Source organism: Microtus pennsylvanicus, chromosome 15, assembly GCF_037038515.1.
Source record: "Microtus pennsylvanicus isolate mMicPen1 chromosome 15, mMicPen1.hap1, whole genome shotgun sequence".
NCBI classification, from domain to species: domain Eukaryota; kingdom Metazoa; phylum Chordata; class Mammalia; order Rodentia; family Cricetidae; genus Microtus; species Microtus pennsylvanicus.
This window is the reverse complement of record NC_134593.1, coordinates 2,568,034-2,580,277: the sequence shown is the minus strand read 5'-3', so window position 1 is coordinate 2,580,277 and position 12,244 is coordinate 2,568,034. Positions and strand designations below refer to the sequence as shown.

At 41.9% G+C, this 12,244-nt stretch overlaps 1 protein-coding gene across 12 annotated transcripts in view; it reads right to left on the bottom strand.

Annotated features, from left to right (window-relative positions):
* Fam149b1 (family with sequence similarity 149 member B1) overlaps positions 1-12,244 on the bottom strand; it is a 44,696-nt gene that overhangs the window by 6,875 nt on the left and 25,577 nt on the right. For 11 of the 12 annotated variants that reach the window (XM_075949961.1, XM_075949960.1, XM_075949959.1 and 8 more), the window contains 2 exons: positions 3,472-3,596; positions 388-491 (listed from right to left, as the gene is read on the bottom strand). In XM_075949961.1, the coding sequence (XP_075806076.1) occupies positions 388-491; positions 3,472-3,596 (229 nt within the window). The remainder of the gene's footprint in view (positions 1-387; positions 492-3,471; positions 3,597-12,244) is intronic. The other variant, XM_075949968.1, reaches the window with a different exon arrangement.

The following is a 12,244-nucleotide window of genomic DNA, read 5'->3' as shown; positions in this document are numbered from 1 at the left end:
CTTTGGCCCAAAAGCATTAAAGTTCTGACATCTGACACTTTTATGCCAAAATGGTCTCCTTTTTCCTAAGTATTTAACATGTTTACTCTTTTCACGTGGTTCTTCTTACTAGGATGGCCTTGTAATTATCTAAATCCCTAGACACAGACTTTCCTTTGGGGTGGTACAGCAGTCCATGTGGGCAGCACACACATGACACTCAGCCACACACTGCTGCATGTGGCCAGGTCCTGGGTCTCCTTCCCAGGGATAGAGAGAGACTTTGCTCCTTAACTGTTATCCTCTCTTGTGTCTGCCACTCAGTGGCCTGGTGGTGACTGGTTGCTTTCCTCTCTTTCTCAGCATTCTACTTAAGCTCTCCAGTGAATGAAAAGCCGAGCTTCTTACAGGAGCTTATCCATCAGGGAGAGGTTCCTTGGCTGTAGAGGCATCCCGTGAACCAAGAGGCCATTCACGTTTGGCTGGTGACCACTTGCTTGACAGAAACTCATCTATGTGTCAAAAGCATACATTGGTTGGTGAAGACACCTGCTCCATTTGCTAAGTTTGCAAAATTAGTTTTCCAGTTAGGTTATTTACACCTTCCCCCAACCTTGTGTCTTAACTTTACAACAGCTGACCAGTAGCTGGCAAGGTGCACTGTCAAGAGAACAGGGTTCTTTTCTTTGTTCTGTATTTCTTTTTTTTAAGTTTATTTATTATGAATACATTGTTCTGCCTGCATGTATGCCTGCATGCCAGAAGAGGGCATCAGATCTCATTACAGATGGTTGTGAGCCACTATGTGGTTGCGGGAATTGAACTCAGGATATCTGGAAGAGCAGTCAGTGCTCTTAACTGCTGAGTCATCTCTCCAGCTCCTTGTTCTGTATTTCTAAGTGACAGCCGATCAACACAGATGAAAATTAATGGCTACTCTCATGGGCAGAGAGAAGCATTATTACTGCTTACAAGAGAAAAGAAACCCTAAATAGTAAAGTCACAAGCAACTTTACTTTGGAACAAGAGGAAGAAATAAGTGCAAATAACTGATCTTTTTCACTAGCACATGATCCTGAGCTCTGCAGACTCATCTCTCACTAGCCCAGAGTTCTGGTTCTTGATCATTCATTGTTCTTTCTTTTATTTTTTATTTTTAAAATTTTTATGACAGTGTTTCTCTGTATTGCCCATACTGGCCTTAAAATGGTGGGCCCAAGTAATCTTCCTGTGCCAGCCTTGTGAGTAGCTGGAGCTACAAGGGTATATTTCCCTACGTCTGTCCCATGTGATAACCTAAATTCCAAAGGCTTTATAAGGAGCTAATCTTAGTTGTTCTAATACTACCAACATGAGCTGGCCATCATTCAGTGCCCTTTAACCACCTCTTCTGCCATAGAAGAGATGGCATACACCTGTAATCCCAGCACTTGAGAAGCTGAGGCAGGGAGATTGTGAGTTCAAGGCTGACCTGAACTCACACTGAGTTTGACGCCAGCCTGGGCTATACAGTGAAACCATCTCTTAACAACATGACTATGGAGTTGTGACCCGGCCACAGAGGAAGCAAGATGTGATTGCCTCTGAGTAAGGTACCAAGCCACGTGGCTAACACAGACAAGAATAATGGGCTAATATAAGTTATAAGAGTTAATAAGAAGCCTAAGCTAATGGGCCAATCAGTTTATAACTAATGTAGAACTCTGTGTTTCTTTGGAACTTAACAACTGTGGGAACTGGGCAGGACAGGAAGCCTCAGACAACAGATGGCACCCAGGTGGACAACTGCATCCACATAAAGCCTGAGAAAGCTTGGGGAGTAATTCTAGACATAAAATAATAGAGTCAAGTATGGCTTACTAATAGCAGCATTTTCTCAGGTGGGTTCTTCTTGCTAGAGGCAAGCACTCTCATTTAAGAGAGACTTCCTGACTCAGCTTTAGCTATAAAACCTTGCAGCTCTTTTAAGAGGCCCTGCCACAAAACACTTAAATGGTGTTGATGAAAAGCTGACCACATGCTTTTTGGTTTTCAGCTGTAACAGGAAAAAAAAAAGCCATGCTGTTTTAAAATGCTGGTTTTCTGGGCTGTCCTGCCAGTGCAAACTCTGACTCTTTCAGGCAGGAGTTCCAGCTACAGAGCATTTGAGTGTGGTTTGTGAGCTGCTGTGAGTTAAAGGCGTGGTGGCACACACCTTTAATCCCAACGCTTGAGAGGCAGAGGCAGACAGATCTCTGTGAATTCAAGGTATGTTTCATACACCTTTAATCCCAGCACTTGGGAGGCAGAGGCAGGCAGATCTCTATGAGTTCAAGGACAGCCTGGTCTACAGAGGGAGTTCCAGGACAGCCAAAAATATACAGAGAACCTGTCTCAAAAAGCCAAAAATTGAAAGTAAAAATAGAAGAAATAGAGGTTAAAATAAAGCCATGTAAAGATGGAAAACACACAGAGAATCTGGATACTGAATGTTATTATGCTCTCTTTGAATTGTTTGAATGCTGAAGAAGGAGCAACAGCTGCTAAAGGATATTTGCTTATAAATGCTGCTGAGTTAATCCAAGATAGGTATTTTGAAAATACCTTGACTTCAAAATTGAAGTCAAAAGGTATGTTACTTTGGAGAAGAGGTTTTGGTTTTGTTTCCACAGAAAATGAGAGGCTGTCGATTTATTCTGAGTTAAGAAAAATCAGGTTTGATCAAGGAAGACCACCTGAGAGATCTCCCAGTAGGAACAGATGGCCCAGATGTCTGAGTTCTACATCCAGAACAGATTCAAGAAGCTGCCTGAGATGATCAAGCCTCACAGGATACTCCAGTCAGGACTTGATCATAATTCTAAGTTTTCTTTAGGTCCCCATAAGATTATCAGTGTTCCCAAACCAACAGGAAGTAGCCTGGAAAACTACACCCACATTCCCCAAAAATGGACTATGGATATTTTTTTTTGTTTAGAATGTTGGTTACAAGTTGTTATGGCTAATGGTCAGGAGAAAAGCTAAACAAAGGATATTAGATTCAGAGTTCTTTTTTTAAAAAAAAAGGGGGGGGGGAAGTGGTGTGGGACAATGGTCTGTATTCTGTCAATTATATTTTAAATAAATGCCGATTGGCCAGTAGCTAGGCAGGAAGTATAGGCAGGACAACCAGACAGGAAGTAGAGGCAGGCCAATAAGAACAAGAGAATTCTGGGAAGAGGAAAGCTTGTTCCACAGTCGTGACCCGGCCACAGAAGAAGCAAGATGCGACTGCCTCGCCAAATAAGGTACCAAGCCATGTGGCTAACAGAGACAATAATAATGGGCTAATATAAATTATAAGAGTTAATAAGAAGCCCGAGCTAATGGGCCAATCAGTTTATAACAAAAAAATGACTATGTTGTTGTGAATCCTGCCAGAAATCCAGAAATAATACAACCAAGGCAAACACCTGAGCGAGTTTCTTTTGGCAGGAACAGTTCCAGTTTCTTACAATCTGCTCTGAGGCTTACCGGATTTGAGGTGATGGACAGCACCTTAGACTGCTGCACTCGAGGTAAAACCAAGGGATGCTGTTCATTCAGCACACAGGGACTTGCAGAATCCAGTCTGGTAATTTCAATGTTACTCTCATCATCTGAGCAAAGAAAAGGATCTATTATCCATAGGTCTCTTCTGATTACAGTTCTGAGAGACAATCTTCCTGACAGCTAGTAGTCTAGAAAGGCTTCATTCCCTTCTGCAGCTCAACTGCATACCTGCACAGCTATAAACCCTCAGGCTGAGAGCTCAGTTTGAAGCGCTTTCCAGGCTGGAGGTGCCAAGCAGAAGGAAAAGCAGTCATCTATGACAGAGCCTTTGGAATTGATGGACATGTTTACATCAGTGCTGCCCAATGTGGTGGTCATAAGGGATGACACCATGGGACACTTAAAATGTGGCTACTGTAACTGGGATCAAAGTTTTTTTTTTTTATAAATATTTATTTATTATGTATACAATATTCTTTCTGTGTGTATGTCTGAAGGCCAGAAGAGAGCACCAGACCCTATTACAGATGGTTGTGAGCCACCATGTGGTTGCTGGGAATTGAACTCAGGACCTTTGGAAGAGCAGGCAATGCTCTTAACCGCTGAGCCATCTCTCCAGCCCCCTGGGATCAAAGTTTTTAAAGTTGTTTTTTTTTTTTTTAGTTTTTCGAGACAGGGTTTCTCTGTACCTCTGGAGCCTGTCCTGGCACTAGCTCTTGTAGACCAGGCTGACCTCAAACTCACAGAGATCCCCCTGCCTCTGCCTCCCGAGTGCTGGGATTAAAGGCGTGCGCCACCACCACCCAGCCAAAGTTTTTAAAGTTAAAGAGCCACATGTTGCTGGTGACTGCTGTAGAGCTGTAGAGCCCTCAGATCATTAATCCGGACTTCACAACCCTTTCACAGGGGTCACATAGCAGACATCCTGCATCCAGATATTTACATTATGATTTATAACAGTAGCAAAATTTTCATGGCTGAAACAGCAATGAAATAATTTTATGGTTGGGGGTCACAACGTGAGTAATCATATTAAAGAGTCAAAGCACTAGGAAAGTTGAGAACTACTGTCCTAGACAATGCACTGAAACTAGAAACCATTAAAATCATAGTTTCTATATGGAGATCAAGCACCCTGAAAAAAATCAAGTGGAATAGCACTGCCAGTTCTGGAAAGACTTCCAAAATTGGGATAGACAGACACTGAATGTAAAGCTAGCATTTTTCTTAAAAGACCTGAAAATATAAGTAAGTGCAAAATATAAAAAGAAGCAATTTTTAAAAAGAACACAATAGATCTACGAAGGCCTCTAAACTGAGATTTAAGCTTTGGTGTAAAGTTAACGAAATGGTGAACTAGGAGGAAAATCTAGGGTGCAGGGATGACGCAGAAACTAAGAACACTTGCTGTTCTCTAAGAGGACTCAGAGTTTGGTTCCCAGCATCCACATCAGGCAGTTTACAACCATCTGAACCCACAACTCTAAGGGGCCTCTGCAGCACCAGTATACACAGGTACATGTACACACACACAAATGCACACACACATACACAAAAGAATAAAAATAAATCTAAAGGACAAAGATGGCCCACACCTTCAATCCCAGACCAGATCTGGTTCTCTTGAGTTTGAGGCCAGCCTGGTCTACAGAGTGAGTTCCAGGACAGCCAAGCCCACACAAAGCAACTCTGTCTCAAAAAACAAAAAGAGCAAAATAACAACAACAACAATAAAAAACACAAAAACATCCTTTAGTATACAAATCAATTGAAGACCAGCATAGTGAACAGTGAACCTTGGTAAGCACAGAGAAAACTTAACATGTGTATGACATGAAATATGCAAGAATGTTCATAGCATTACTGTCATAACTGCCAAATTTTAGTATATATGGAACTGGGATTAATTCTTTTATGTTTTGAGACAATTTCTCCATGTAGTGTTGGAGCCTGTCCTAGAATTTGGTCTGTAGCTCAGCCCAGGCTGAACTTGAACTCACAGAGTTCTGTCTGCCTCTGCCTTCCGAGTGCTGGGATTAATAGTGTGTGCCATCACTGCCCTGCGAGATTCAAAGTTCTGTATCACATTTATTTATTTGTATGTGTGTACATACATGTGCCATGGTGCTTGTATGGAGGTCAAAGGACAACCTGACAGCTTGCTCCTCCACCAAGTGGGTTCTGGGGACTAAACTCGGGTTGTCAGGCTTGGCAGCAAGCTTCCTTTATCCTCTGAGCCTCATCACCGGGACTTCTGAGCTTTTTATCATTAGACACACTGAGAATGAACTGGAGGGGGGAGAAAAAGAAAATGAACCGGAGGATAAATCATGTTTTTGGATGTCTAATTCAGAGATGGTCCACTTCTCAGAGACAATGGTGAAGCTTGGTTCCTTAGTTAAAAACATGATAATAACTTAAAGCTAAGTATTTTCTTCCTAATTTAGATTTCAAAAACCATCTTGATTGAGAATTAAAATGATCGCCAACATGAGCTGTATAGCCTCTGAGAGCTCTAGTTAGCTCTGCGCATCTTTTGCACAGATGGCCCAGAGTGCAGGTGAGCACTCCGGAGTGTAAGTCCTGTGCACAGCAAATGCTAAAGCATCTGCATTTGTAAAAGGTGAGAATACTGGGTATGGCTGGGCAGTGGCGCGCATGCCTTTAATCCCAGCACTCGGGAGGCCGAGACAGGTGGATCAGTGGATCTCTGTGAGTTTGAGGCCAGAGTTCCAGGACAGGCTTCAAAGCTACAGAGAAACCCTATCTTGAAAAACCAAACGAAACAAACAAACGAAGAGAAATAAAAAAGAATATTACTCAGTTTTATATACTTTTGGTTTATAGAAAAACAAACATAACAGAATGTCACATGACTAAATTGCAGGTTGGCTTCTGTACTGGTTAGGTTTTTTTTTTTTTTTTTTGTCAACACTAGAGTCACCTGGAAAGAGGCACTCAATTGAGGAACTGCCTCCATCTGTCTGGCCCACACACATAGCTTTGCAGCATTTTCTTGATGTGGGTGGGCCCAGCCCAAGTTGGATGGTGTCACCCCCAGGCAGTCATGATCCTGGGCTGTATAAGAAAGGAGGTTGACAGCATTGGCTGCTCTTCTACAGGACCCAGGTTTTATTCCCAGCAGCCACATGATGGCTTGCAAGTGTCTGTAACTGCAGTCTTGAGGTCCAGCACCACCTTCCTGACCTCTGCAGGCACTGCACGCACATGGTGCACAGACAGACATGCAGACAAATGTGTGAACACACAAAAATAAAATAAAAACAATCTTTTTTCAAAAAGGAAAGACTAGTCAGAAGATGCGAGATCCTTGGAACTGGAGTTATAGATGGTTGTAAGCCACCATGTGGGTGCTGGGAGTTAAACTTGGGTCCTCTGCAAGAACAAGGGCTCTAACTGCTTAGCTGTCTCTTCAGCCCCAGACTTAACATTTGTCGTATTTTCAAAACACTCATAAAAACAACCCACTTCATTGTATTTAATTAATTATTTAGGTTTTAGAAAGATGGTGATTTTTTTTTTTGGTTTTTCGAGACAGGATTTCTCTGTGGTTTTGGAGCCTGTCCTGGAACTAGCTCTTGTAGACCAGACTGGTCTCGAACTCACAGAGATCCACCTGCCTGTGCCTCCCGAGTGCTGGGATTAAAGGCGTGCGCCACCACCGCCCAGCGTAAATAGAAAGAGGGTTTTATGTAGCCTAGGCTGACCTTCAATTCCTCATCCTTCCGCTTCCCCCAAGTGCTGAGGCTATAGGTGTATACCACTACAAGATACCCACTTGATTTTTGCTTTTGTTTGTGTCTGTGGGGGTTGGGGAAGCAAATATGAGCTTGTGCTGTCAGGTGTGCATGCACATGTTGTAGAAGTCAGAGAGCAATGTAAGGAATCAACTCTTTTTTGCCACCTCATGAGATTGGGGGTTCCAGTCAAGGTCATCAGGCTTGCATGCAAGCATTTGTACCTGCTGAGCCCTATCACTGGCCTGACCAAGTAATTTTAATGAAAAGTATCAGTCCTGTTCTCTTGTGTTTCAGAAGGGAACACACATAGACAACATCAAATATAGCAAAGGTTGGGCGACTAGAACTGTCAGGGGCCGTGAGAATTACTTCCTGCAGGTGACAACTAGTGTTCAGATGTCAATCCACCAGAGGAGTGGTCATCTGGTGGAGGCTAACACTGCCCAGACAAGGTCTGCAGGACCATCGACTCTAGAAAGTGCTGCTCATGGTTGCTAAAGCAGCTGGTGTCTCCTCAATACCTGCATTGTAGTGTGTGATCTCATGTGATGTGTATATGTAATCTCATGATTGCATCTCAGTCTTATGGGCTCATATATCTGTGGATGGTCAGAAAGATGATTTTTATTTTGGCTGCATAATTTTGATATATAGAAAATACTGGGACATACTTCATAACTGAATGTATTTGTCCCATGAAGACTGTAGACACTTAAAAGCCTGCTCTGTTCCTTTTTACTTTGACTATTATCAAAAAATAACAATTTCTCCTCAGTCTAACACAAACTGCATACAATTAGCCCACTTTTACCCCAGAGCAAGTTCAATCTAGACTAAAGGCTTTTTAAAAATAGATCACAACTGTAAAACCTTACAGCTATGCACAAGGTCAGAGTCTCAGAAGTCCAACCAAGGTTGTTACACAAAGCACCCTAAGAAAACCATGGCAATTCTTTGCTTGCCAGTCTGTTAACAAAAGACCTGTGTCTCAAAACTTATCTCACTGGGCACTGTGCCCTTCACCTTCTGGTCACGGACTTAGTCCTGTAACCTTGGACCCTTGTGTTGCCATGGTAAACAGCTCAGCTCTTTATCACTTGCTCTAGAAATGTGCTTTTGACCAATCAGAGGCAACTCTTGTAATTTCTTTATCACTTCAAGGCTTCTGGGAGAAAGAGAGTTTTTAAGCTACAGAGAAGCTAGAAGTAGAAGCTAGGAAGAATTAGAAGAAGGACAGGAGAATTAAAATAGAAACAGAAAAATAAAGAAACTGGCATAAGAAATATGGATCATCCTCAGATCCCTAGCCTTCACTGGCTATAGATTTCTTTCTGGACCCTGAGAGAGCATTGGGGCTAGCCCTCAAAAACCTCTTGTTAGAACTCACACTACCCGAGAGAGTGTACATAGGTAAAGCCACATTAGAAAAATTTGGGGGGAGATGTCACTAACATTGGCATAGTTTATCATATGACCCACCAATTCTATGCAAGTATATATCCAGTATAAAGGTTCCCCCAAATACACATGGAGATGTTCCTAATAGCACTCTATGCAGAAAAAAACATACGCTACCCAAATAGTCATCAGCAGTAGATATAACAATTACTATACAGCAACAAAAAGAAAAACTGTTATAAGCAAACATAATAATCTAACATTCATGTTGAAAGAAAACATGCAGAAGGGTGTATAATCCATTTTTATAATTTTTTTGAGACAGGGTTCACTTTATATCTCCAGCTGGCCTTGAATTCACAGAGATCTTCCTGTCTTCACTCCCTCACTACTGAGAGTGAAGGTGCGCACCACCATACTCAGCCTGAGGAAGCGACAAGACACTGGAGAATGGATAATAAAAGAGCAAATCCTGGAGATATAAACTAATGAGACATGCATTGCAATTACCTCAGTTTGTTTCCAAGATCAAAGACTCAAAGATATGGGACAGGAAACTATCAACTCAAAATGAAGAGAGCATCAGTAAGCAAAACCAAAGTCAGGAACAGGTTCTCAAGCTATTCTACATCCCTCCTTTTTGTCAGATCTTACTGTATGGCTAGGGTTGGTCCTCAACTCAGAATTCTCTCACTTCGGCCTAGAGTGTTGGCATTTCAGGCATGTGATTAAATGATACTCCCCTTTTTCACAACACTAAATGGAAACATGGAAGTATCAAGATCATAGAATGGATAAACAATAGCGTATTTAACATCACAGCAGAGATTGATGATATTGCCAGGTGGTGGTGGCGCATGCCTCTAATCCCAGTACTTGGGAGGCAGAGGCAGGTGAATTTCTGTGATTTTTGAGGCCAGCCTGGTCTAGAGAGCGAATTCCAGAGCTACCCAGAGAAACCCTGTCTCGGAAAAAACAAACAAACAAACGAAAACGAAAATGAAATAAAGAGGAAAAAGAAGAAATATAAATCAAGATTGGAGTTTATTAAAAATAATACATTTATTAATATAGATTTAAGCATGGATACTAAGCAGCAGAGGCGACAGAGGCTATTACAGACAGACAAACATAAGAAAAGCATAGTTGTACACATACCCAGGGAGGTATGAGTTTCTTGGAGAGGATGACCTAAGAAAAAGTTTTTTAAAGCCCAAGTTATCTGAAGGCTCTGTGATGCGACAAACCCATTTCTGAGTAACCAGCATCCTGACAGACAATGAGAAACAAACACATATGAAGAAAAAATATGGTTGAAAACTCCAAACGAAGCTTCCTGGGCCCGTAGATGCAGGAAACCCAGCTGCCTCCAACTAGAAGAAACAGGAAGAAAACTACAGCAAAGTACATATCAATTGCTTGAAACCAGCAATAAGAAGAAAATGTTGCATGTAGCTGGAGGCTGGGTGTGGTGACATGTGTCCTTAATCCCAGGTCCAGGGAGATGGAAATGTAGATCTCTGTGAGTTTGAGGCCAGCCTTGTCTATAAGGATGGTTCTAGGCCAGAAGTGAAAACATAGATTGGGACAAAATCGCATCAGGCTTCTTGTTAGAAATAGCACAAAGGAGAGGACCAGAGACAATATCTTTCAAGGAGAGGACCACAGACAACATCTTCAAAGTACTGGGAGGTAAACTGTTCGTAGAATAGAGAAAATTTAAATACAAATTAACTAGCAGATATTACAAAGAATTAAAAAGAATACTTTTCAAAGGGCTGGAGAGATGACTCAGAGGTTAAGAGCACTGGCTGCTCTTCCAGAGGTCCTGAGTTCAATTCCCAGCGACCACATGGTGGTTCACAACCATCTGTAATGATATCTAGTGTCCTCTTCTGGCCTGCAGACATACATTCAAGCAGAACATTGTATACATAATAAATAAATCAATCTTTCAAAACATATTTTTCACAGATTCAACACAATGCCCATCAAAATCCCAGCAAAATTCTTCAAACGGCACTCAACTTCATATGGAAAAGCAAAAAGCCCAGGATAGCCAAAACAATCCTGTACAATAAAAGAACTTCGGGAGGCATCATAATCCCTGACCTCAAACTCTACTACAGAGCTACAGTACTGAAAACAGCCTGGTATTGGCATAAGAACAGACAGGAGGACCAATGGAACTGAATAGAAGACCCGGATATCAATCCACACATCTTCTTTAATAAAGAAGCAAAAAATATAAAATGGAAAAAATAAAGCACATTTAACAAGTGGTGCTGGCATAACTGGATATCAACATGTAGAAAAATGAAAATAGACCCATATCCATCACCATGCACAAAACTCAAGTCCAAATGGATCAAAGACCTCAACATAAAGCCAGCCACACTGAACCTTACAGAAGAGAAAGTGGGAAGTATACTTGAATGCATTGGCACAGGGAACCACTTCCTAAATAGAACCCCAGCAGCACAGACACTGAGAGAAACAATTAATAAATGGGACCTCCTGAAACTAAAAAGCTTCTGTAAAGCAAAGGACACAGTCAACAAGACAAAACGACGGCCTACAGAATGGGAAAAGATCAGACAGAGGTCTGATCTCCAAAATATACAAAGAACTCAAGAAATTGGTCACCAAAAGAACACATAATCCAATTTAAAAAATGGAGTACAGACCTAAACAGAGAACTCTCCACAGAAAAATCTAAAATTCTTGAATTTTGCATACAAATGGATGGAAATATAAAACACTATCCTGAGTGAGGTAATCTAGACCCAAAAAGAGGAACATGGGATGTACTCACTCATATTTGGTTTCTAGCCATAAATAAAGGACATTGAGCTTATAATTCATGTTCCTAGAGAAGCTAAATAAGAAGGTGAATCCAAAGACAAACACATAGGCATCCTCCTGAATATTAACCTTCATCAGGCAATGAAAGGAGACAGAGACTCACATTGGAGCACCGGACAGAAATCTCAAGGTCCAAATCAGGAGCAGAAGGAGACGGAGCACGAGCAAGGAACTCAGGACCGCGAGGGGTGCACCCACACACTGAGACAATGGGGATGTTCTATCAGGAACTCACCAAGGCCAGCTGGCCTGGGTCTGAAAAAGCATGGGATAAATCCGGACTAGCTGAACATAGCGGACAATGAGGAATACTGAGAACTCAAGAACAATAGCAGTGGGTTTTTGATCCTACTGCACGTACTGGCTTTGGGGGAGCCTAGGCAGTTTGGATGCTCACCTTACTAGACCTGGCTAGAGGTGGGCGGTCCTTGGGCTTCCCACAGGTCAGGGAACCCAGATTGCTCTTCAAGCAGATGAGGGAGGGGGACTTGATCGGGGGAGGGGGAGGGAAATGGGAGGCGGTTGCGGGGAGGAGGAAGAAATCCTTAATAAATAAATAAATTAAAAAAATAAAAATAAAATGGCTGAAAGACACTTAAGGAAATGTTCAACATTCTTAGCCATCAGAGAAATGCAAATCAAAACAACTCTGAGATTCCATCTTAAACCTGAAAGAATGGCCAAGATCAAAAACACTGATGACAACTTAGGCTGGAGAGGTTGTGGGGAAA